The sequence below is a fragment of the Bufo bufo genome, chromosome 7 (assembly GCF_905171765.1).
Source record: "Bufo bufo chromosome 7, aBufBuf1.1, whole genome shotgun sequence".
NCBI lineage: Eukaryota > Metazoa > Chordata > Amphibia > Anura > Bufonidae > Bufo > Bufo bufo.
This window is the reverse complement of record NC_053395.1, coordinates 173,675,348-173,702,653: the sequence shown is the minus strand read 5'-3', so window position 1 is coordinate 173,702,653 and position 27,306 is coordinate 173,675,348. Positions and strand designations below refer to the sequence as shown.

General features: G+C 44.2%; 1 protein-coding gene across 1 annotated transcript in view; it reads left to right on the top strand.

Moving 5' to 3' along the window:
* ZNF804A (zinc finger protein 804A) overlaps window positions 1–27,306 on the top strand; it is a 208,311-nt gene that overhangs the window by 144,116 nt on the left and 36,889 nt on the right. Inside the window, exon 2 of the mRNA XM_040441503.1 lies at window positions 15,099–15,242. Within this exon, the coding sequence (XP_040297437.1) occupies window positions 15,099–15,242 (144 nt within the window). The remainder of the gene's footprint in view (window positions 1–15,098; window positions 15,243–27,306) is intronic.

Below are 27,306 nucleotides of genomic sequence, written 5' to 3'. Positions count from 1 at the left end.
AGAAGATATTCATAGGAAAAATGAAATATAAAATCCCCGCTGAGCTTGTTGTCTGTATCATCTTTTTCTGACTTCCTGCTTGGAAACAACATGCAGTTACAATCACTTTAGAAGTGATAAATGACAAGAGCTAGGAAACAATTTAATATCTATTGTCATTCCAAGGAGAAGGCAGTTTAACTTATTTATCTTGTCCTGGCGTTATCTCAGGTAGCACATATATAATATCGAGTCTTGTGTGCTGTGCCTTAAGCGGTTCAGCAGATAGTCTCACAGTATGTCAGATTCCATTCTCATGACCACTGTTTTAAAGAAAAACACATCCGATTCATAAGAAAGGCTTATGATTTATTTTATGCATGCAATAAATCATAAAAAGAGGAAAACAACACATACCCAGTTGACTTTCTTAGGCCACATGCACACTAGCGCTACTGTACGTCTGTACACGTCTAGAGGCATAGCTTGAAGCAATGCACTTGAATAGGGCTTAGCTACAATGCCAAACACATCCTCACAGTCTGGAGACATTTCTGGAAAAAAGATACTTTTTTCTAATCCTTGACAACTTCTTTAAACCTTGGACAATTCCTACTTGTTAGATTAGTCCCTTGACAATGACATTATTGGAAGGTGTCCTACTGGGACCCTCAGCAAAGAGTTGTAAGTTTGGAGGAACACATCTCTAAGGCCTCATTCACATCTCCGTTAAGGAGAATCCAGCATAAATGCCAGCCAGAGAAAAAACCATTGCATGCAAAGGTTTTTGTCTGGCCAAAACCGCTCATTTTTGGCGGAAAAGCAGCCGGATCACCGCTGGACCTCATTACAGTCAATGGGAATCTGGTGGTGAAGTGGAGAATCTGGCAACCCCAGAGCCTGAGAAATCCAGCAGGGTTCTCTGTGTCGGACCAGCCTGCTGGATCTCCTAACAGACATGTGAACCAGGCCTAAGTGTTTAATTTATCTGCAGTGGTACTGCTGTGAAAATTAGGCATTACACAGTGTCCATTCAATTAATTCATTCCAGAGAGAGAGAGGTGCTCCTGGTAACTGCTCTCTACTCTACTATGAACACAAACCCCCTGCACTATTCAGTCAGAATTCCCTGCTATGACAATGTGTTTTCTAAACCGGAGAAGCCCTTTACATTTAGCCTACTAATACATGAAAACGTGAATATATAAAAAAAAAAATAGGGCAGTGCTCCTTATATGTACCAATCTGGTTGCCAGTGTTCAACCCTTGATCCTGGGTACATAAATATATAAGAAATCCATGGCACTCCTCTGTGGACGGTGAAAAAACAAGTGTACTTATTCACTCATGTCACAGCAACGTTTCAGTCCCCTCAAGGAACCTTTATCAAGCCAGGTTTCGTGAAAAGTTTTGGGAGAACTTTTGGGAGAACTGCAATAACATAAAAAAGATTGAAAAAGAAGGACCCCCTTTAAGCTCTGATATATTATATGACTGTTTATTTAGCTCTAGCTCTTATTTTTTACAGTGGATACTAGAAACATCAGAACAACTCAGGGTTCTTTTACAAAGGTCGATGCACAGGCAATAATTTAAAATGGACCGTTCCATCCCGATAATTGCCTGATCATTTTGCAGAGAGGAGAGTTGCATTCACATGCAGCAATCATCCCCTCTGTAGGGGGATGAACTATCACTACAGTTTACACAGGGTGATGTGCTGCAGGCAAACAATTTTAGGGCTCACATTCAAGATGTGATTACCTGACGAACAAGACTTTTCTCAGTCATTGGGTAATCGTAAGCATCTTTACATGGGGCAATTATCAGGAATGAGCATTCACATGAACGCTTGTTGCCAATAGTTACCTCGATCCCCGGCCCATGCAAAATGGCCTTTAGACAATAACAATACCTCGCTATTCTGTCATCTGCATAATATACAAAGCAAAATACTAATTTAACTCTCGTAAACATAACTGGGATTAGAAAATACGGTCTTGATACATTCCACCCTAAGAAACCAATTTTACCATTCAAGATTAATTATTCACAGGCCCCACCCAAACACTATTGGTTAGGAGATGTAGTATATCACTAGGTCCTACCCAACATAGTCTGTAATGAAGTATGAGCAGCGCCTTCTTCAATTTGGTGTAGCCCTTACAAGCTCTTGTAATATACAGTATATCGGACCTGCTGGATCCCTTTCTAAGATTACATGCGGGAAGCTGTCTGGAAAATGAACATGGGTTTAATAAATTAGTAATTACTGCTAAAATTGCCCTCATGTTCAGTATTATGCAGCATCATTGAAAATGCCTGTTGAGGAAAAGCAAAACCCTCTATAGATGTAATGAATGAGCAGTCAGAACCTGATATGTTCTCTCCAAATTTAATTTCCATTCTGCAGTGTTGCAGTAAGTGCCTGGACACAATCCATAACCGATAGATATTTAGATTTATGAATAATTACAAAAAGTCAGTAGGTCTATTAGGTTTATGTCACACCACACTATATCAGACTCTTCTGTGTTTTAATATGCTGAGTAATCATGTCAGCTTAAATTGTATATTGATTTTCATCACAGAAATTATTCAATTAAGATTCTCTAAATTAAAATGCTCTTTTTAATTTATAAGCTTATACAGTCAGGTCCATAAATATTGGGACATCAACACAATTGTAGCATTTTTGGCTCTATACACCACCACAATGGATTTGAAATGAAGCTAACAAGATGTGCTTTAACTGTAGACTGTCAGCTTTAATTTGAGGGTATTTACATCCAAATCAGGTGAACGGTGTAGGAATTACAACAGTTTGCATATGTGCCTCCCACTTGTTAAGGAACCAAAAGTAATGGGACAGAATAATAATCATAAATCGAACATTCACTTTTTAATCGTTGGTTGCAAATCCTTTGCAGTCAATTACAGCCTGAAGTCTAGAACACATAGACATCCCCAGACGCTGGGTTTCATCCCTGGTGATGCTCTGCCAGGCCTCTACTGAAACTGTCTTCAGCTCCTGCTTGTTCTTGGGGTATTTTCCCTTCAGCGAGTGAAATGCATGCTCAATCGGATTCAGGTCAGGTGATTGACTTGGCCATTGCATAACATTCCACTTCTTTCCCTTAAAAAACTATTTGGTTGCTTTTGCAGTATGTATTGGGTCATTGTCCATCTGCACTGTGAAGCGCCGTCCAATGAGTTCTGAAGCATTTGGCTGAATAGGAGCAGAAAATATTGCCCGAAACACTTCAGAATTCATCCTGCTGCTTTTGTCAGCAGTCACATCATCAATAAATACAAGAGAACCAGTTCCATTGACAGTCATACATGCCCACGCCATGACACTACCACCACCATGCTTTACTGATGAGGTGGTATGCTTAGGATCATGAGCAGTTCCTTTCCTTCTCCATACTCTTCTCTTCCCATCACTCTGGTACAAGTTGATCTTGATCTCATCTGTCCATAGGATGTTGTTTCAGAACTGTGAAGGCTTTTTTAGATGTCGTTTGGCAAACTCTAATCTGGCCTTCCTGTTTTTGAGGCTCACCAATGGTTTACATCTTGTGGTGAACCATCTGTATTCACTTTGGTGAAGTCTTCTCTTGATTGTTGACTTTGACACACATACACCTACCTCCTGGAGAGTGTTCTTGATCTGTCCAACTGTTGTGAAGGGTGTTTTCTTCACCAGGGAAAGAATTCTTCGGTCATCCACCACAGTTGTTTTCCGTGGTCTTCCGGGTCTTTTGGTGTTGCTGAGTTCCATCTTTTTAAGAATGTTCGAAACAGTTGTTTTGGCCACGCCTAATGTTTTTGCTATCTCTCTGATGTTTTTTTTTTTTTTTTTCAGCCTAATGATGGCTTGATTCACTGATAGTGACAGTTCTTTGGATCTTGGATCTTGAGAGTTAACAGCAACAGATTTCAAATGCAAATAGCACACTTGAAATGAACTCCGGACCTTTTATCTGCTCATTGTAATTGGAATAATGAGGGAATAACACACACCTGGCCATGGAACAGCTGAGAAGCCAATTGTACCATTACTTTTGGTTCCTTAACAAGTGGGAGGCACATATGCAAACTGTTGTAATTCCTACACCGTTCACCTGATTTGGATGCAAATACCCTCAAATTAAAGCTGACAGTCTGCAGTTAAAGCACATCTTGTTTGTTTCATTTCAAATCCATTGTGGTGGTGTATAGAGCCAAAAATGTTAGAATTGTATTGATGTCCCAATATTTATGGACCTGACTGTATGTCATGTAACTCATGGTTATCTTCTGTACATATATATATATATATATATATATTCTCTTAATATATATTTATACCATTCAGCACTCCTTTTTCTGAGATGTTGAAATCAACAATTAGACTGTATGCAGTAAGCTCCCTCTAGTGGTGGCTGCAGGGAATTTGGAACTTTCTTTTAGAAAAGCAGAGCTTTGAAGATGAATACAATTTATCCTGAAATTTGGATCGAATTCCACTTTGTTGGATTTGATTCGCTCAGTTCTACTATCTATCTATTAGGAAGTTAAAAAAAAGCACTGCAAAGATGTCCCTCACTTATTTTTAAAATTTCTGTATTTCTGTATAATGTTGTAGCGATTTTCATTTTGAAAACAAAATTTCTACGGACTTCCACGATGGAGGTACACACTTCTGTCCTGCATTGTCTAGATCGACCATGCATGCAGCAGGATGTGTGGGCTTTATGGCAGCTGCGATTAAAGGGAGGCAATGACTAATAGAGTTTCCAGGAAGCGATGGATCACAGCTTCTCCTCTAGAGACCAGTGAAGGCAGGGAAGCTACAAAAAGTGCCTTAGATGTGTTGCTATAATTTCTTTTCAAAGCCTCCAGAACTACAGTAAAGCTATTATGTGTCATGTAATACCCCGCTCTCTAATGATAATAAGATGACTTTGCTGACCCTGTCCTAGTCTACACAGCAAAGACTGAGTTTCAAAATCAGGCAACAGCAGCCTGTGGAAAATTTGAGTTTTTTAGTTATTTATATTTGTTAAGGTTGGAAAAAGACAAAAGTCCATAAAGTCGAACCTGTAATCCCGCTATATCGATCCCTGGATCAATGTCCTTTTTCCTTTTAAAAAAGGGTTGGGCCAAAGGGAAAGGGTGTGTAGAACAAGATTTCTATACATTGTCATAAGCCTCAATGTTATTTTGAAATAAAAATTAATCTAAACCTTTTTTGAAGCCATCTACTGTATTTGCTGTGACCAGTTCCTGCGGCAGGCTATTCCAGAGATTCACAGATCTTACTGTACAGAATGCTTGTCTCTTCTTATTACTGAATCTTGTTTTCTCCAGTCGTAGGGAGTGGCCCCTTGTTTTTTGAGGGGTTTAACACAGAATAGCTTCCCTTGATATTTTTTGTATGGTCTGTTTATCTATTTGTACAGGTTAATCATGTCCCCCCTTAGACGTCTTTTTCCAAGGCTAAACAAATTGAGTTAGGCCTCGGTCCGGAAAAATCGGTTTCCGTTGTTCCGTGATCCGTGTCCGTTTTTTCATCCGTGGGTCTTCCTTGATTTTTGGAGGATCCACGGACATGAAAAGTAAAAAAAAAAACTAAGTCAAGTTTGCATTGAGAATGATAGGAAAAACGGACACGGATCACGGACACGGATGACTATCTTGTGTGCATCCGTGAATTTTCACGGACCCATTGACTTGAATGGGTCCGTGAACCATTGTCCGTGAAAAAAATAGGACAGGTCATATTTTTTTCACCGACTGGAAAAACGGATCACGGACGCGGAAGCCAAACGGTGCATTTTCCGATTTTTCCACGGACCCATTGAAAGTCCATGGGTCAGCGAAAAAAAATGGAAAACGGAACAACGGCCGCGGATGCACACAACGGTCGTGTGCATGAGGCCTTAATTTAATCTTTGCTCATAACTAAGATCTTCCAGACCCTTTATGAGTTTAGTTACTCTCCTCTGTACTTTTTCTCTCTCCAGGGCATCCTTTTTATGGACTGGTGCCCAGAACTGAACTGCCACACCAACGCTTTGTATAGTATACAAAAAAATGCCACAGATTGAAAAATAACAAAAAATGAATTTAAATAATATTGTTGCCCCTAAAGTTACAATGGCCTCTGGTTTGAATATTTTCAATACATAATGGTCTTTACTTGAAACTATAGTCAACATACAGTGCCACAGTCAGTCCAGATCTACCAATTGAGGAAGGAGGTAGTCCACCATTCATTTAGTTCATGTTTTGCAGTTTCCTATTAGTAGTGCCCTACTTTTTAACATTTATTATTTTTACTACTTCAGACATGACTGGCTGGAAGATCCAGCCAATCGCGCATTTCAGTGGGAAAATTGTTCTTTACTGCTTCTTTGGATATCAGTCAAGGGCATCTTTTATTATTACTGTACTGTGTATGGTACAGATCACTGAAGAAGTTTTCTTTAATACTACTTTTTTTTTCTTATTCTGGGTGCTATTTTGTGCACCTTGGGACCAATTCTTAGTTTTCCATAGAGTCCCAGAATGAATTAATAAGGTAAGTTTCGGGAACAACCCTATTTTCCGTGCTATTTTCTGTGTTTTATCATTTTTCTTCTCTAATTTCTCTAAGTCTCTTTTAAACCACTTTTCATGATAAATGTTGCACCCATCACAGCGTGATGGAGTCAAATCATAAACCATTCTACCAACGCTATGCTTTCCATTCTCGTAATTAGATTATTATGCATAGATTGATAGCTTTGGCTTTGCAAAGTCTAAAGCATAACTAATCCACACTGAATAATAGATTTAATCACCTTATTGAGAAAATTTGCCAATATTTAATAGAGATTTTGGACTTTGGCTCAAAAAACACCCTTTGGTATGAAGGCAAAGTGCCAGTTATCTATTCTGTAATCAAAATTGCTAAGCTGGCAAAGAATAATTTAATTGTAGTACTGAGTGTATTTTGGGCATAAAGCCAGCTGATGTACAATATTAGATCTTGTGTCACTGTTGAAAACCCTAACTAAACTGCAATGTAAGTTACAAAGTTACTTTTAAAGCTGTAAAAGGACCACAAAATGACCATAATGTACCTATGTGTACCTGCAGTTTTCTTTCAGATACAAACATATACACTGCTCAAAAAAATAAAGGGAACACTTAAACAACACAATGTAACTCCAAGTCAATCACACTTCTGTGAAATCAAACGGTCCACTTAGGAAGCAACACTGAGTGACAATCAATTTCACATGCTGTTGTGCAAATAGGATAGACAACAGGTGGAAATTATAGGCAATTAGCAAGACACCCCCAATAATGGAGTGGTTCTGCAGGTGGTGACCTGACCACTTCTCAGTTCATATGCTTCCTGGCTGATGTTTTGGTCACTTTTGAATGCTGCCGGTGCTTTCACTCTAGTGGTAGCATGAGACGGAGTCTACAACCCACACAAGTGGCTCAGGTAGTGCAGCTTATCCAGGATGGCACATCAAGGCGAGCTGTGGCAAGAAGGTTTGCTGTGTCTGTCAGCGTAGTGTCCAGAGCATGGAGGCGCTACCAGGAGACAGGCCAGTACATCAGGAGATGTGGAAAAGGCAGTAGGAGGGCAACAACCCAGCAGCAGGACCGCTACCTCCGCCTTTGTGCAAGGAGGAACAGGAGGAGCACTGCCAGAGCCCTGCAAAATGACCTCCAGCAGGCCACAAATGTGCATGTGTCTGCTCAAACGGTCAGAAACAGACTCCATGAGGGTGATATGAGGGCCCGACGTCCACAGGTGGGGGTTGTGCTTACAGCCCAACACCGTGCAGGACCTTTGGCATTTGCCAGAAAACACCAAGATTGGCAAATTCGCCACTGGCGCCCTGTGCTCTTCACAGATGAAAGCAGGTTCACACTGAGCACATGTGACAGACGTGACAGAGTCTGGAGACGCCGTGGAGAACGTTCTGCTGCCTGCAACATCCTCCAGCATGACCGGTTTGGCATTAGGTCAGTAATGGTGTGGGATGGCATTTCTTTGGAGGGCCTCACAGCCCTCCATGTGCTCGCCAGAGGTAGCCTGACTGCCATTAGGTACCGAGATGAGATCCTCAGACCCCTTGTGAGACCATATGCTGGTGCGGTTGGCCCTGGGTTCCTCCTAATGCAAGACAATGCTAGACCTCATGTGGCTGGAGTGTGTCAGCAGTTCCTGCAAGACGAAGGCATTGATGCTATGGACTGGCCCGCCCGTTCCCCAGACCTGAATCCAATTGAGCACATCTGGGACATCACGTCTCGCTCTATCCACCAACGTCACGTTGCACCACAGACTGTCCAGGAGTTGGCAGATGCTTTAGTCCAGGTCTGGGAGAAGATCCCTCAGGAGACCGTCCGCCACCTCATCAGGTGCATGCACAGGCGTTGTAGGGAGGTCATACAGGCACGTGGAGGCCACACACACTACTGAGCCTCATTTTGACTTGTTTTAAGGACATTACATCAAAGTTGGATCAGCCTGTAGTGTGTTTTTCCACTTTAATTTTGAGGGTGACTCCAAATCCAGACCTCCATGGGTTAAAAAATTTGATTTCCATATTTTTTTTTGTGTGATTTTGTTGTCAGCACATTCAACTATGTAAAGAACGAAGTATTTCAGAAGAATATTTAATTAATTCAGATCTAGGATGTGTTATTTTTGTGTTCCCTTTATTTTTTTGAGCAGTGTATTATATCAGCTCAATATATGATGTGTGTATTAGGCCTCATGCACACGACCGTTGTGTGCATCCGCGGCCGTTGTTCCGTTTTCCGTTTTTATTCGCGGACCCATTGACTTTCAATGGGTCCGTGGAAAAATCGGAAAATGCACCGTTTGGCTTCCGCGTCCGTGATCCGTTTTTCCAGTCCGTGAAAAAAATATGACCTGTCCTATTTTTTTCACTGACAACGGTTCACGGACCCATTCAAGTCAATGGGTCCGTGAAAAATCACGTATGCACACAAGATAGTCATCCGTGTCCGTGATCCGTGTCCGTGATCCGTGTCCGTTTTTTCCTATCATTTTCAATGCAAACTTGACTTAGTTTTTTTTTTTTCACTTTTCATGTCCGTGGATCCTCCAAAAATCAAGGAAGACCCACGGAAGAAAAAACGGTCACACATCACGGAACAACGGAAATCCGTTTTGCGGACCGCAAAAAAAAACGGTCGTGTGCATGAGGCCTCACACAGGTATTTTCTACTAGAAAGGCCTCATGCACACAGACGTTTTTTTTTGCGGTCCGCAAAAACGGTTTCCGTTGTTCCGTGATCCGTGTCCGTTTTTTTCATCCTTCGGTCTTCCTTGATTTTTGGAGGATCCACGGACATGAAAAGTGAAAAAAAAAAACTAAGTCAAGTTTGCATTGAAAATTATAGGAAAAACGGACACGGATCACGGACACGGATCACGGACGCTGACGACTATCTTGTGTGCATCCGTGATTTTTCACGGACCCATTGACTTGAATGGATCCGTGAACCGTTGTCCGTGAAAAAAATAGGACAGGTCATATTTTTTTCACGGACTGGAAAAACGGATCACGGAAGCCAAACGGTGCATTTTCCGATTTTTCCACGGACCCATTGAAAGTCAATGGGTCTGCGAAAAAAACGGAAGACGGAACAACGGCCGCGGATGCACACAACGATCGTGTGCATGAGGCCAAACAGTGAGGTGAGAATGCAGGGACACTATACAGTGGCACAGCAAAGAGTGCCTGCATTTTTTTCTTTCGATTACTCAAAAGCTGTTTTGTTGTACACTCACCATAGATTTCTGCAGCATAATGAGCATGCTATGGATTTTAACATCTGCAGAAATTTGATGCACATTTAGGGGGACTGTGCACCCTGAATCTACAGCATGTAAATGCACTCTTATGCCATAATTTCATTCATCTTCTCAGTAAACTATGTGCAGTGAGCCCTTGAGGAGCAGGAGCAGAGGATGGGAGTAATAGTGGCTCTGACCATAGGATGTGTCACAGTAGTTTACCTCAGGCGTTGCTTCCTAGGGTGAGAGGAGGGTGCACCTTTTCTTCCCTCCCAGCACTCCCTGTAGCTAGGGGTCCTGACTTATGGTTTGGGGTGATGGTGGTTGTGTGGGTGCCTGGCAGAAGGTCTAGTAGTGCAATGGCCAGCTTATAGAGTGGTAGGAGTCAGGAAACTAGTCCAGAGGTAGAAGAATAAACATCTTTTTTTACTTGAGTGCAAAAAAGGAGTTGTAGTACATCCAACAATAATCTGTACATCGTGCAAATCCTCTTCCCAGATGGCAAGGTATAGAGTCTGGCAAATAATAGCACTCTTGATATGCTATCTTGCTAAAGTCTCTGTCTGTCTAGAATCTCTGGTTAGCAACTGTAATCTGGCTATTGTGGCTGTAGTGTTTACTGTGGGATATAGGTTTTAGAAGCACATCTGGCCAGGACGTGGTTAAAGGGGTTGTCCCATCTCAGACAATGGGCATATCGCTTGGATATGCCCCCATTGTCTGATAGATTCGGGTCCCACTGCTGGGATCCACACCTACAATGAGAACGGTGCGGGGAAATGAGTGGAGGGCATACTGAGCTCGGCTATTTGCGTCTGCCACATAGAAATGAATAGGAGCAGTGACCGCTATGGGAGCAGCGCCTGGTGGTGGATGGACCCCAGGAAATCCGGAGTCCTCCACCCACAGCTCTCCCCGCTCCACTCTCGCTGTTGGTGCGGGTCCCAGCGGTGGGACCCGCACCTATCAGACAATGGGGGAATATCCTGGCAATATGCCCCCATTGTCAGAGATGGGAATACCCCTTTAAGTGTGATGGGTGTCTTAATTTTAGTCCCTCACAAGCAGCAAAGTCTGTAAAAGCTGAAAATGCAGGTTACTTTGCTGACTCCTACGCTTTAGCCATGCAGATTTCCAGTTATTGTGTTTCTTTCTCTCTCTTGCTCTTTCTGTAGCAGAAGAAGTAATCCTCACAGAGTAGGAGCACATGTACTTGCTTACTACCTCCTCCTCTAGACAGGAAATCAGACCAGCTCACTCCTGCCATGAGGGGAGGAACAGGGTGGTTAACCCTGTCCCTGCCAACCATACCATGTCATGATGGGCATACATAGCATTAAATAACAATAGGAACATATCATTTACAGATATCCCCTGTACTGGGGTACTGCATATGCAACAATAATATTACTTGTCAATCATGTCAAAAGTTGTTTTTAACAAAGAAGACAAACATGCCAATTGTGGTGTAAACCCATTAACTTTAATAGGTCCGCGATCTGCAAGATATGACAAAAGAAAGGACATGTGCTATCTTTTGCGGTGCAGAGGCACAGACTTGAAAGCCTACAAAAGGGCTTCTGAGTGCTTCTATGGACTTCCAATCCGTGCCTCTGCACCGCAAAAGATAGGGCATGTCCTATCTTTTGCCATATCTTACGGATTGTGGACCCATTCAAGTAAATGGGTCTGTATCCGTGATGCAGAGTTCACACGGTTGGTGTCTATATTTTGCGTACCCACTGTTTGCAGTCCGCAACACGGGCACTGCGACCATACAATCATTTAAATGGACCCTAATAAGGAGAGGGGCAACTAGATGCTTGTAATGTAGTCCTTTGAATGCTATAAATTATGGTTGCTGCACTTTTTCAGATGGCCAAAAAATGTTTAGTTTTTGCCTTCCGACATTCATAGCCATAAAAGCCATAACTTTTTAAATTTCACTTCAACATCACTATATGAGGTCTTTTGTTTTGTGAGATGAACTGTACTTTTTCAAGGCGTCTCGCTTCCATAGACATAACTAATATTTTGCACTAATTTAATTTATTGCAAGTAAAATGTAGAAAACAACGGTTGTGCGTTTTTGATTTATGACATTTACTGATCACCATTAGAGACGAGCAAATCGAATCCAACGAAGTGGAATTCGATCCGAATTTCAGGATGAATTCGATTCGCCACGAAGCTGAATTTCCTTGTGCTTCGTGGTAGCAAATTGATTTAACCTGAAAGATTGATTGATTGAAGATCTCGATCGAAATCCCATGCGTGGTGACGTATGACGTCAACACACCGGCCAACGTGATGACATCATCTCGTGCCACGCAAGATTTTGTGCAAGATTTTCAAGTAAGATGGCAGCAGCTGGCCTGTCACGAGCAAATGGAGACGGTAAGTATGATTTTTTTTTAATGTTAATTTTACACAGTACTATTACTCTAAGATGCCGTAATCATGTATGGATGCGGCATCTGAGGGGTACAATGATGGGGAACGGTGCTATCGCAGCTCCCTGTCATTGTGTAAGAGGCAGCCCTGAATCAACCAGCAGCATTTCCAGCACTTATATCTATGCAGACGGTCATGTTTCCCTCCGGCCACCAGAGGCCACTGTGACTAAACAGGAACCTGAGTTGTGCTGGCCAGAGGCTAAGAAAGAGTTAAGAAGTTTTTCCCGGGCTGTTCCAGAAGTTTCTGGGGCATTGCTGAGATAACAGGGAGAGATGGACTGCTGAGAGATAACAGTAAAAGACTGGAGCAGCAGGAGGCTATATTAGCTGAGATTTTCCTGACAGCTGTGGAGCTGCACACAGAGGACTTCACTGTGTGTTCCAGAGGAGTGGGATCGTGTGTCAGAGACCAGTACAAGCCGGATCCTTCCTGCCAGAGCTGAAACTAGGTGGAGATCTGCATCTGTTGTGACCAGAGAGAGAAAGACAGCCAAGCAAGCGACCGGACCTGGATCCAGACTGCATCTTATTGGACCCAGGAGAATCTGCAGAACTGTGAGTGGCACCGGTGCTTTCCTGTGATAGGTTATAGAGTCAGGGACTTATTCAGTGCACTGTAGAAGCGTCCCCTGGAGCTGCGAGCAGGGTCACATGTAGCGGTCAGAGGAGGGAGAGACCACAAAGCAGGATTCAAGTACAGCGGACAAGGAGACTGAAGTAAAAACTGGCTTTATTAAGGAGCAAAATGAAACTGCTGGAAAACCTGAGTAACAATACAGTACCACCGCACCAGAGGCACAATGGGTCAAAGACAGGAATGGTATTAACAGGTGAACATAAATCAACAACAATGGCATTGGAGTTTTGCATATACACAGAATGAGCTAAACAGTAAGCAGTCAGCTTGCAAGCTACTCTCACTACCAATTTCCTATCTAGCCCTGCTACCCAGGGGATGCTTCTACAGCGCTCCCTGACTCTATAACCTATCACAGGAAAGCACCGGTGCCACTCACAGTTCTGCAGATTCTCCTGGGTCCAATAAGATGCAGTCTGGATCCAGGTCCGGTTGCTTGCTTGGCTGTCTTTCTCTCTCTGGTCACAACAGATGCAGATCTCCACCTAGTTTCAGCTCTCGCAGGAAGGATCCGGCTTGTACTGGTCTCTGACACACGGTCCCACTCCTCTGGAACACACAGTGAAGTCCTCTGTGTGCAGCTCCACTGTCAGGAAAATCTCAGCTAATATAGCCTCCTGCTGCTCCAGTCTTTTACTGTTATCTCTCAGCAGTCCATCTCTCCCTGTTATCTCAGCAAGGCCCCAGCAACTTCTGGAACAGCCTGGGAAAAACTTTTCAACTCTTTCTTAGCCTCTGGCCAGCACAACTCAGGTTCCTGTTTAGTCACAGTGGCCTCTGGTGGCTGGAGGGAAACATGACAGTCTGCATAGATATAAGTGCTGAAAATGCTGCTGGTTGATTCAGGGCTGCCTCTTACAGTTGCACCCGCTACTCATCACAAAGCATTTTTTTTTGTGAAATTCAGTGAATCAGCCGAATCAAATTTTCCAAAACTTTGCTCATCTCTAATCACCATAAATGATGTGTTTATTATATTGTACTGGTTGCTGCGGTTATGGGGATATCAAATTTATCTACCTGTTATTTACTGTTTTGTGACAATTATTTAATAAAGTGTATTAAACATATGTGATGGTTGCAATTTTTTTTACACTTATTTTTTAGTAATTATACAGAAATAAAATTGAACTTTTATATATTTTTTCTACCTAAAATGTATTAGCATTTAGGTAGACACATCTGCATATTCCAGTGCCTGTTAAGAAGAAGAATAACACTGGGTGTTAGTCGAGAAAATCCACTTATAGACATCAGTGGAGCTGTGGCTCACTGTTAGTGTTTCTTCCTCCCATGCAGCAAGTACTGGGTTGAGACCCAGGATAGGCCTGGTGAAAGGAATTGTCTAATAAAAGTTAAATATACAGAGGTATCCCTTATAAGTATATTGGGTAGGCTCCATCCCCAACTCCTGTGTAGTAGACACCGGACTGACAAGAACACGGCACTGTTCTGCGTAGTATTTCCTACTTTCCTGTACAGTTTCTGTTATGCAGCGTGAACAGAGAAACGCAATGGACCCGGACATCTGCATAATCTTGAAAGGTACTGACATTAGCCCTACTAGCCATCTTTCTACCAAAAATGACCTTTCGTGCACTTTAAATACCTTTCTTTCTAGATCCCTTACTTCCTATTAATAATAAAATATGACCCTCCTTCATGGCAGAAGTATTTGGCGGCTGAATTTTGTTATTGAAAAAGTTTCAAATGAAGACAAGGCTTGGACACTGTAGTGGAATCTCTAAATGCCCTTCAGCTGTTGACTGGTGCTTGACATTATGCTGGGTGTTCCTGCTGAGAGAGGAGCAGAGATAGCTGTTTCATCTAGATTATAGAAAGACATGGGACTTGCTAAGACCACACGGTCAATCTTTAATTAGTTCTTGCTCTGCACTATATATCTATATATATCTTTTTGCTTTCTTGTTGGGTTTGAGTTGAAGGAGTCAGTCATTGTAATCAACTCCTTTAAAGTGAGCTAGTATCAGTGCACTTTTTGGCCATGTACTTGTGTGGGCATACTTTTCCCTACTACATAGCTGTGCTATCGTGCATTGATCCTACTAAAAGGCACAATACAATTAAAAAAGAACTGCTAAAAACAACCCAACTTTGATAGCATCGGCTTAATTACTGTTACTTAGCAAGTTGCCATGTTCATCACTTAAGCAAATCAATCATTTTCTCACCTCTTTTCTTACAGGACTTGTCTGAAAAGGAAAATTCAAGAGGAAATGCTTTGGAATCCCTGAAAGCAAATTTTTACTGCGAGCTGTGTAACAAGCAATATCACAAACATCAGGAATTTGATAACCATATAAATTCCTATGATCACGCACACAAACAGGTGAGACTTCCTTATGTGGTTCATATTTTTTCCCACATTTTCCTAATGAGACTTATGCAGTACATATTTGTAATACGATGTCTAGACTGCCATGGGACTATACTATACCTCTAGGAGCATAGGTTTTTTGTTACTTCATAGGGAATTTTTGACAAAGAAATGGTGGCATGGTCCATCCATTGTATGTCGTATTACACAGCTATTGTATCCTAAAAGTATTGTCTTTACCTGGACTCTAAAGGCTACCATACATAAATGGGGTTGTGTCATCTCAGACTTTGATAGACTAGGATATGCTATCAAAGTCTGGTAGGCGAGGGTCCCACGTCTGAGACTCGCACCTACCAGAACAGGCCCCTGAAGGAGAGTGCACCACGCATGCTCAGCGTGCTCTAAATTAATTTCTATGGGAGTTCCAAAAATAGCCAAGCAAGCTTGTTGGATAGCACACTGCATAAGCACTGCCACCGCTCCATTCAATTCTATGGGACTGGCGGAGGCGACCGAGCCAGTGCTCAACTATTTTAGGCAGTCCCATAGAAATGAATGCTGCTTTCTACTCACTTTGGGGGTCCTTTCATGGTGATAAATGAGGGTCCCAGAGACGGGACATTGGTGACATTTCCTAGCAATATGCCATGTCTAAGATGAGACAACCCCTTTTAAATAACTACTGGTCATATGCTCATTTGCCAAAGAGCTGTTTCCTTTGACTTATTTCAATGGGAAGAAAGGTACAATCTGCTGTCTGACCCCTCTAACAATGAAATAAGCTTGTGGGACTGAAGCATTAGCATGTTGAGATCCAGTGTCTTTCCAACTGAAGGAGAGTCGGGCCCTCATACTAATTAAATTATTCACCAATCTGGCTGAAATCATGTATGAAATTAGTTGTACTGCACACCAATGCCTGTGGGATGCTTCTGGAGTCACCATATGTGATTCTCCACTGTTTGCAGAGTATATTTTATCTCTTCACTGAGATTATTACTATAGTTTGTGTACAATATAAGATCAGGTTCACCTACCTGACAATGTGATACAGGTTGTCTAAATTGTAGATATGGCACCGTTCAGCCTCTGCTCCGCTCAGCAAGCGGACACCTGAACGCTGCTTGCGTGCGGAGGCAAACGGATCCGTCCAGACTTACAATGTAAGTCAATGGGGACGGATCCGTTTGAATTTGACACTATATGGCTCAATTTTCAAACGGATCCGTCCCCCATTGACTTTCAATGTAAAGTCTGGACGGATCCGTCTGAAGCTACTTTCAGACTTAGAATTTTTTCTACAATATAATGCAGACGGATCCGTTCTGAACGGATCCAAAGTCTGCATTATATGAGCGGATCCGTCTGGGCAGACCCCAGACGGATCCGCTCTGAACGCTAGTGTGAAAGTAGCCTAAGCTAGAAATACAGCTATAATTTTCTGGGTTTTAAAAAACACCCTTTTTGGGCAAAATACATAATTTTACAGCCCTTGCTGCATCTGCACGTGTGAAATTCAAGCGTTATATACTGCTGTCATATTCTGTTAGTAAAAAAACACCCTTTTTGGGCAAAATACTTAACATTGCAGCCTTTGCTGCATCTGTCATTGTGAGATACACCCTTTACATACTGTTGTTCTATTCTGCTATTAAAAAAACACCCATTTAGGGCAAAAATCGTAATTTTCAGCCTTTGCTGCATATGTCATTGTGAGATACACCCTTTACATACTGTTGTACTATTCTTCTATTAAAAAACACCCATTTTGGCAAATATCTTAAATTGCTGCCTAGTCTGCATCTGTACGTGTGAGATACACCATTTAGATACTGTTGTTCTATTCTGCTATTAGAAAAACACCTATTTCGGGCAAAAATCTTAAATTGTGGCCTAGTCTGCATCTGTACGTGTGAGATACACCATTTAGATACTGTTGTTCTATTCTGCTATTAGAAAAACAACATTTAGGGGAAAAATCTTAATTTTGCAGCCTTTGCTGCATATGTCATTGTGAGATACAACCTTTAGATACTGTCGTTCTATTCTGCTATTTAAAAAAACCCATTTAGGGCAAAAATCTTAATTTTGCAGCCTTTGCTGCATATGTCATTGTGAGATACACCCTTTAGATACTGTCGTTCTATTCTGCTACTAAAAAAACACCCATTTAAGGCAAGATCTTAAATTTGAGAAATATGAGGAGAGTGTGAAATAAGGGACGTGGCCTCGGTCGTTGTGCTGCTGGTGGAGCTCCTGTTGCAGGGAGAGGACGTGGTTGATCTGTGCCAGCTAAACGCACAAGTGAAACACCTTCCTCAGGTGCGAGTAGGCGACAGAACCTGCAGTGGTATTTGGTCAAGCCAAATGAGGCTCTACGAATGGTAAGGCCAGAACAAGTACGGGCGATAGTAGATTGGGTTGCTGACAGTGCCTCCAGTTCCTTCACATTGTCTCCCACCCAGTCTCCTACTAAAAAATCAGAGTTGGCACCTGCAGCCGATGTTCACCAGTCTTTCACCTCACCCTCTTGCAAATCAGCCAAGTAGTCTGAGCCCCAAGTCATGCAGCAGTCTCTTCTGCTTTTTGATGACTCTGTTAGTAGGGTTTCCCAGGGCCATCCACCTAGCCCTGCCCCAGAAGTAGAAGAGATTGAGTGCACCGATGCCCAACCACTTATATTTCAAGATGAGTACATGGGAAGACCATCGCAGCACGTCTCAGATGATGACGAAACACAGGTGCCAACTGCTGGGGCTTTTGAAAGTGTGCAGACCGACAAGGAGGGCAGGGGTGAAGACTGGGTGGAAGATGATGTGGAGGACGATGAGCCCCTCGACCCCATATGGAATCAAGGTCATGCGAGTGGCACAGAGCCACCAGCACAGCAGAAAAGGGAGCAGGGTGCAAAAGCAGAGCGGCTGTCCCATAGACAGTACGCCTGCTACTGCCCACTGCAGCAAGGGACCGAGCACGCCAAAGCCAGCTCCAAGGAGTTCCCTGTCGTGGCAGTTCTTCAGACAATGTGTTGACGACAAGACACCAGTGGTTTGCACACTGTGCAATCAGAGCCTGAAGCGAGGCATAAACGTTCTCAACCTGAGCACAACCTGCATGACCAGGCATCTAAGTGCAAAGCACAAGCTGCAGTGGAGTAGATGCCTCAAAAACAAAGAAAGGTCTCTGGCTCCTCCTGCTTCCTCTTCTGCTGCAGTCTTGGCCTCATCCACCTCTGGAGTGACAGTGCCACCTGACACCCCGCAAACAGAGGATTTGCCAGCGACACCACCACCTGGGTCACCAAGCATCTCCACAATGTCCCACGGAAGCGTTCAGCTCTCCATCTCCCAAACACTGGAGCGGAAGAGGAAGTACCCACCCGCGATCCCTGGCCCTGAATGCCAGCATTTCAAAATTACTGGCCTTTGAAATGCTGTCATTCCGTCTGCTGGAGATGGAGAGCTTTAAAAGCCTTATGGCCATGGCTGTCCCACAGTTCGTCGTGCCCAGCCGCGGCACATGCAGTGGCGGCTGGGCCTGAGGCGGATAGCAGTTTGGCGCATGTCCTTCCACCACCGAGGATTGCAAGGCGCTTCAGTTTGCCTCATGTTGCTTCCTCCTCCTACTCTGTTTCCTCATTCTCTACCGCCTCCTCATCAGCGTAACACCTTCACCACCAACTTCAGCACAGCTAGGGGTAAGCGACAGCAGTTTTAAAACGTATCTGTTTGGGGGACAAACCCAACACCGCGCAGGAGAGGTGGACGGGTCTTGAACAACAGACCGATGAGTGGTTGGTGCCAGTGAGCCTCAAGCCTGGCCTGGTGGTGTATGCAATATTAGGCGAAATCTTGTAACAGCTCGGGGACTAGCCTGTTTGACGCACATCCCTTGCCTGGCGCATGTGCTGAATTTGGTGGTGCAGAGATTCCTTAAAAATTACCCGATATGTCAGAGCTGCTGCATAAAGTGCGGGCCGTATGTGCGCGCTTTAGGCGTTCTCACCCTGCTGCTGCTCGCTTGTCAGCGCTGCAGCGTAACTTCGGCCTTCCCGCTCACTGCCTCATATGCGACGTGCCCACAAGATGGAACTCCACCTTGCACATGCTGGCCAGACTGTGCGAGCAGTAGCAGGCGATAGTGGAGTCTCAGCTGCAGCACGCACGGGTGAGTCGCTCTGCGGAACAGCACCACTTCACCACCAATGACTGGGCCTCCATGCGACACTTGTGTTCCTTGTTGCGCTGTTTCGAGTACTCCACCAACATGGCCAGTGCCGATAACGCAGTTCTCAGCGTTACTATCCCACTTCTATGCCTCCTTGAAAAATCGCTGCTGGCGATGATGGAAAAGGATGTGACACAGGAGGAGGAGGGATCATTTCATAGGGTTTCTGGCCAGTCATTCACAAGTGGCTCCGAGGGCGGGTTCCTGCACCCACAAACGCCAGGTACACAATCGTCCAGCCAGGGAACAGTTCTGGAGGATGAGGAGGTGGAGGATGAGGAGAAGGAGATGGAGGAGAAGGAACCATGTTCACAGCATGGTGGCACCCAGACCAGCTCATGGCAATCACTGGTGCGTGGCGGGGGGGATACAGAGGACACAGACGATACACCTCCCACAGAGGACAGCTTTTCGTTGCCTCTGGGCAGCCTGGCACACATGAGCGATCACATGCTGCAGTGTCTCTGCAACGACCGCCGAGTTGCCCACATTCTAACTTGTGCTGATTACTGGGTGGCCACACTGCTGGATCCCCGTTACAAGGACAACGTACTGTCCTTAATTCCCTCACTGGAGCGTGATCATAAGATGCGCCAGTATAAGCGCACACTGGTAGACGCGCTGCTGGTGGTATTCCCACCTGACAGCGGGGGCACAGTGGAAGCACAAGGCGAAGGCAGAGGAGGAGGAAGAGGTCGCCAACGAAGCTGGGGCACCGCCAGCACCACAGAAGGCAGGGTTAGCATGGCCGAAATGTGAAAAAGCTTTGTCAGCATGCCACAACAACCAGCACCACCAGCTGATGTGGAACGTCTTAGCAGGAGGCAGCATTTCACCAACATGGTGGAGCAGTATGACGGGTCTGTCCCCTTAAACTTCAGGGTCTCCAAATTGGGCACATGGCCTGAGCTTGCCCTTTACGCCTTGGAGATACTGGCCTGCCCTGCAGCCTGTGTATTATCTGAGCGTGTGTTTAGCACGGCGCCTGTCCACAGCCAATGTGGACAAGCTCACGTTCATTAAAATGAACCAGGCATGGATCCCACAGGACTTGTCCGTACCTTGTGCAGAATAGACATGTATATCGGCCTTAACCAGCCATTTTTATACTACAGCGCAATTGCTCATTCTTGTATTTTGGATATTTCACACTCTTTTGGAGTGTACCCTAATTAAAAAACTAAAAAATTAAATTAAAACCAAAAAACAGTGTTGGCTACCTCGTCCTACTTCACCGCCACTTCCACCTACACCGCTACGTCCACCGCCTCCTCAAACTCCTACTCCATATGGACCTTCACCTCATAAATCAAGTTTTAGATTTTTTTTATTTGTACGTATTTTATTTTATGTCATTTCACAAATTTGTCTGTTACATTTTCGGGTGAAATTCACCAATTTTTGGGTGTGATATACCACTGCTCTACCTAGTAGACAGGTTAAAAAATATCACTAATTTGTCTGTTACATTTTCAGTTGAAATTCACCAATTTTTGGGTGTGATATACCACTGCTATTCCTGGTAGATAGGTAAAAAAGTTTCACTAATTGTCTGTTACCTTTTAGGTTGAAATTCACCAATTTTTGGGTGTGATATACCACTGCTATACCTAGTAGACAGGTAAAAAAAAATTGCTAATTTGTCTGTTACATTTTCGGGTGAAATTCACAATTTTCTGGGTGTGATATATCTCTGCTATACCTAGTAGACAGGTAAAAAAGTTTAACTAATTTGTCTGTTACATTTTTGGGTGAAATTCACCAATTTTTGGGTGTGATATACCACTGCTATACCTAGTAGACAGGTAAAAAAAAAATCACTAATTTGTCTGTTACATTTTTGGGTGAAATTCACCCATTTTTGGGTGTGATATACCACTGCTCTACCTAGTAGACAGGTAAAAAAAAAAACACTAATTTGTTACATTCTTGGGTGACATTAGACCATTTTTGCCGTGATTAAACCCCTGCTCTGCATAGGCGATAGGGACCTAAATTTCAAAAAATCGCCTGTTACAAGGTGACATTTTACCAATTTTGCTGTATACAAAACCCCTGCTCTGCATAGGTGACAGGGAAATCAATTTCAAATTTTTTTTTTTAATTCATTCAATGCTTAAACTTTAATAATTTGTCCCACATTTGCACTTCAATAATTTGTCCCACTTTTCCGCTCGATCATATTTAATTTAAAAAAATTTACCTCCCTTGGATGTGGTCTCTCTTTCTCACGCTCCCTCTCCGGCGTGGAACCCTGATTCGCCAATAACCGTGATAAACATGGTAGGCTCAGAAAAGAGCATCGAAAGTTGATAGAGAAGATATCCAAATGGATCGTGGATGTCACGGTGACATGCGATCAGGCAGAAGTTATGTAGAGTCAACAAAGCGGCAGCAGGGCCTCTCCTGTCTAACGTTTCCAAATCCTAAATACCCCAGTGACATTCCCTATAATTTTTTATTAATCATTCCAATAACAGTCCTGTATTGTTATTTATCGTCACTACCTCCCCAAGTCGGGAGTGGGTAATTGCCGCGCACCCCCTCCTTTCCTTAGATTCTTCTGTTTTAAAAACCTTTCCCATATTTCTGCTCGATCACAATTAAATTTCATCCATTGATCTCCCTTGGATGTAGTCTCTCTTTCTCACGCTCCCTCTTCGGAGTGGAACACTGATTCGCTGAAAACCGTGATCAACATGGTAGGTTCAGAAAAGAACATCGAAAGTTGATAGAGAAGATATCCAAATGGATCGTGGACGTCACGGTGACGTGCGATCAGGCAGAAGTTATGGTGGGGCAGTATGTGTGCACACGCCTACACAAACTGACTGATGGGTCTCTAAACTGGGCACATGGCCTGATCTTGCCCTTTACGCCTTGGAGGTGCTGGCCTGCCTTGCAGCTAGTGTATTGTCAGAACGTGTGTTTAGCATTACTGGAGGGGGTTATCACAGGTTATATTTCCCAATGTTTTGGGGTGTACCCTAATTAAAAAATAAAAAATAAAATTAAAATAAAAAAGCAGTGTAGGCTACCTCCTCCTCCTCCACTGCCGCTTCCACCTACACCGCCACATCCACCGCCTCCACAACCTCCTACTCCATATGGACCTCGCCCTCCTAGATCAAGATTATTATTTATTTTTTTACGTATTTTATGTTATTTAATGTCATTTCCCTATCCACATTTGTTTGCAGAGCATTTGCCATGCTCTTAACCACATTTTGATGCCATTTGCAGCCCTCTAGCCCTTTCCATGACCTTTTTAAAGCCATTTTAGTGCTCAAAAGTTTGGGTCCCCATTGACTTCAATGGGGTTCGGGGTCAAGTTCGGGTCAAGTTCAGACCCGTCGAACCCAAACATCCAGGTGTCCGCTCAACTCTAATTACTAATTTAAACAATATTGCCCTCAGGAGTGCAGCTCATTTTTATTTCGAAGTGGAGAATAAAGAGTCCAATTCCTCTTTTCAAGTGTCTAGAACGCATAATTGACATAATGGTGCGGAAGAGGCTAATGTATATAGATGGATACTCAATCCTTATTTATGCACTCTCAAACAGTCAAAGTATTGAAGTCAAGTGCTTAGGGCATCTTCCCAAGTTATACAGAGAGACATGGAAGGAAACAAGAGAACAACCGCATTGCAAGACTCTGTTTTTGAATAGATATCTCAGTAGAGCATTGCATACTGCAGGTAAGGTCAGGGCCGTCTTTAATGCGGGGCAAAAGGGGCAGCTGCCCCGGGCCCAGTTGCTCCTGGGGGGCCCAAGGCAGCTGCCACTTGATCCCCGCTGGCCACTGCCCACAAATTCAATGAGATCGAGTGGCGTGCCTGGGGGGTCCGCCCCCGGGTGTCAGGCTGTCAGCTACACAGGGGGGTGCTGCCATGCCTGCCTGTATGCGGGCACTCCAGGCAGCAAACTGTGAGAGAGTGAGAGTTGTGTGATTCTCTTAGGAGAAAAGGACCTTAGATGACATCATCACCATGTGACCAGTAACATAGCGATATTACTGGTCACATGGCTATGAGGTAATCAAAAGGTCCTTTCTCTCTACCAGGAGTGCTGCAGGAGAAGTTTGCCATAATTGTGGAGCTTTTTTGTGTGAAGATTACATCAGGAAAAGGTGACAGGGGCTGTTATACTAATATACTGTAAGGATACTTTCACACTTGCGTTAAACTTTTCCAGTATTGAGTCCCGTCCTAGGGGCTCATTACCGGAAAAAAACTGATCAGTTTTATCTTAATGCATTCTAAACGGAGAGCAATCTGTTCAGTATGCATCAGGATGTCTTCAGTCACAGTACGGTTTTTGGACAGAGAAAATACTGCAGCATGCTGCGGTATTTTCTCCATCCAAAATTCCAGAACATTTGTTGGAATTATTTTACATTGAAATGCATCAATACTGGATCCGGCCCCAAGTGCGCAAAACGATAAATACCGGATCAGTTTTTCCACATGACAACTGGAGAGATGGATCCGGTATTGCAATGCATTTGTGAGACGGATCCGGATCCATCTACAAATGGTATCTGTTTGCATCAGGGCTGATGCAAGGATTTTTGCCACCCTAGGCAAAAGCTAATTTTGCCGCCCCCTTGACTGGTCATGTACCCTGTGCCAGTCTGGTTATGGTCGCGTACCCTGTGCCAGTCTGACTATGGTCATGTATATATAATATCCAGCCATTGTCTGCCACCTAGTACCATCCCAGTGATGCCAATCACTCTGCGCTGTTCAGCAGGTTGGCACACCAAACACGAGCAGTGCCACCTATTCACTGCCAGGCGCCATTCAGCCACTGTCTGAAATCCTGTGCCACCAGGGCAACATAAAACAGTATGCTGCCTTGTGCACTTTGCCAGTCTGGCACTGTCCTGCACCCTGTACCATTCATAGCCCTTTAGACAGTCTGTGCCACCTATTAGGCTCCATGTGCCACTGCTGGGCACCCTGTGCCAGTCAGAATCTATGGCCCCTAGTCAAGCAGCAGGTGTGCCCTGACCCCTGTGCACAAGTGTGTGCCACCCTGCTGCCAGTCACTGTCCTGCAGCCTCTGACACCCTAGTGCAGGTTGTCAGAGTGCGGTTGCCAGGGGTGCTCACCAGGTTCTGCTCCTCACTGTGCTCCAGGTCCACATTGCCTTGGCTCTTGCCAAGATCATGTGTCTTCGGCGCGTGATCCCGCGAGACCCACCTCTGGATGTCACTGGTCTTGGTGGATTGCGCGCCCGAAGTCAGGGCCGGTGCAAGGATTTTTGTCAACACAAGCGAATCTACATTTTGGCGCCCCCACCCATCATTTCACATTTCTGCCCCTCATGATTCATGTCCATTTATTGCCCCTCATGATTCATGTCCATTTCTTGCCCCCCATGTGCTAATATCATAGTGCCATCCTCTCCCCCTGCCCCCTAATGTGCCAGTATCAAGTGCCTCTCACTTACCCCCTCCATGTGCCAGTATCATGGCGCCAATAGCCCCCCCTCCCCCGTGGCAGTAAAGTAACAGTCCGGTATTAAAAAAAAAAAAAAAAAAACACTTTCAGAAAAGTTTGTCCTGGGATTCGAACTCACAACCTTTCACATCAGAGGAAAGGCATTTACCCACACAGCTATGAGAGCTGTATAGCCAGGTACTTAAAAAAAAAAATATATAAGGCTTCTACTGTAGATACACATGACAGCTGCCCCAGTACACTGTGTATGGATGTAGCAGAGCTGGGTGTGTTGGGGCAGCTGTCATGTGTATGGATGTACACTAGGTATCAAAGTTACCTACAGTAGAAGTCTTATATATATATTTTTTTATTATTATTTTTTATTTTTTTTAAGTAATTGGCTATACAGCTTTCATAGCTGTGTGGGTAAATGCCTTGCCTCTGATGTGTAAAGGTCGTGAGTTTGAATCCCAGGAGGAACTTTTCTGAAAGACAGCCTTAATGATTTTGCAGATTACAGCCTGAATGAGATTTAAATACACCAGGGTCTCTCAGCTGTGTGTCTCTCAGCTGTGTGTCGCTCTGCCCGAAGTGACTGAACAAACTCCTGCTCGCACTCGCAGCGCATCCGGCCGGCAAGGAGTGAAGGAGATTATGTCAGATGGATCGCAAGTATGGGGCGGGTGCTACTGCTTGGGACTCCAGAGTGCCGGCGCCCCCAGGCAGAGTGCGCTCTACGCGGTGGCCTACTCTGCTTATGGGTGGCGCCGGCCCTGGTTTGCATACAGATTGCCGGATCCGGCAGGCAGCTCCGGCAATAGAACTGCCAGCTGGAATCCAACAACACAAGTGTGAAAGTACCCTAAGCTGCTGTATAGTGCGGGGTGCTCTACTGTATACTGTGGGGTGCTGTATATTGTGAAGTGCTTTACTGTATACTGTGGAGTGCTGTATATTGTGGAGTGCTGTATACTGGGTGCTATACTGCTCTACTGTATGTTGTGGAGTGCTATACTGCTCTACTGTGAGGTGCTATACTGTATGCAATAGGATGCTATACTGCATACTGTGAGGTGTTAAAATATGTATTGCATAATGTGGGGTACTATATACTGTGGGGCACTGTATACTTTAGGGTGCTATACTGCATACTGTGGGGTGCTGTATACTATAGGGTTCTATACTGCATACTGTGGGGTGCTGTATACAATAGGGTGCTATACTGCATACTGTGGGGTGCTGTATACTATAGGGTTCTATACTGCATACTGTGGGGTGCTGTATACAATAGGGTGCTATACTGCATACTGTGGGGTGCTGGGGTGCACTGCAATGCTAGGGTGAGCTGAGCCCCGGTCTCCTTCCTGGACTGCAGAGCAGTCCCCACTTCCAGCCATGAGCCCAGCTGGCCAGAGCACTGATCCTGAGCCTGCTGGAGTCTTCAGAACTGTAAGTATTTACAGTAATTCACTGTACTCTACCAGGTGTGTGGCTTTTTTTTGTGTGTGTTGTGGTGGAGGGCGTGATTGCATGCTAGGATGCCCAAGTAAATTCTTGCCCAGGGTCCAATCAATATTAAAGACGGCCCTGGGTGCAACAGAATTTCCTAGAAAAACGAAAACTGTTTATCATGGCAAATAGTTCTAATTACAACAGGGATTATTAGAGAACTGCTTGTTCTTTCCATGATCATTGTTTAATTAAATGAGATAGTCCAAGGAGGATGGAATAAAGAGCATAATGTAAGAATAATGTTGTGAGAAAAACATGCTGTAAGAAGCATTATGTAGGGAGTAGGGATGAGCAAACTTTTTGAAGTTCGAGTTCGTGTTTGGGTATAGGTATATGCTGAATTGCGTTATGAGGCATTCTGTTATTCATTCCGTCATAATAGAAGTCTAAGGCCTGCATAATGAATCTGTCCGGTTTCCGTTATGCAGCATGCCGTAGTTTTATTCCGGCCCCCTCTCGGCATGTTTGCCATGCTGCGGCCGGACCTCCGGATTGCCCCCATTATAGTGAATGGGTCCGGAGCGGACTTCCGGAGGCACGGTGGTGTTCCCCGCCGGAACAGCCTGCCAGGAAAGGCTACCGCAAGTGTGAAAGTAGCCTAACTTAATGAAGGATATTTCTGGTCCTAAGGGTCCATTCACACGTCCGTAAGTGTTCTGCGGATCTGCAAAACACGGACACTGGCAATGTGCATTCTGCAATTTGCGGACCGCACATCGCCAGCATTATAATATAAAATGTCTAATCTTGTCCGCAATTGCGGACAAGAATAGGACTTGTTCTATTTTTGGGCGGAAACGGAAGCACGGATGCGGAAGTGCGGATGCGCAAATGCGGATAGCACATTCCGGCCCCATTGAAAATGAATGGGTCTGCACCCGTTCCG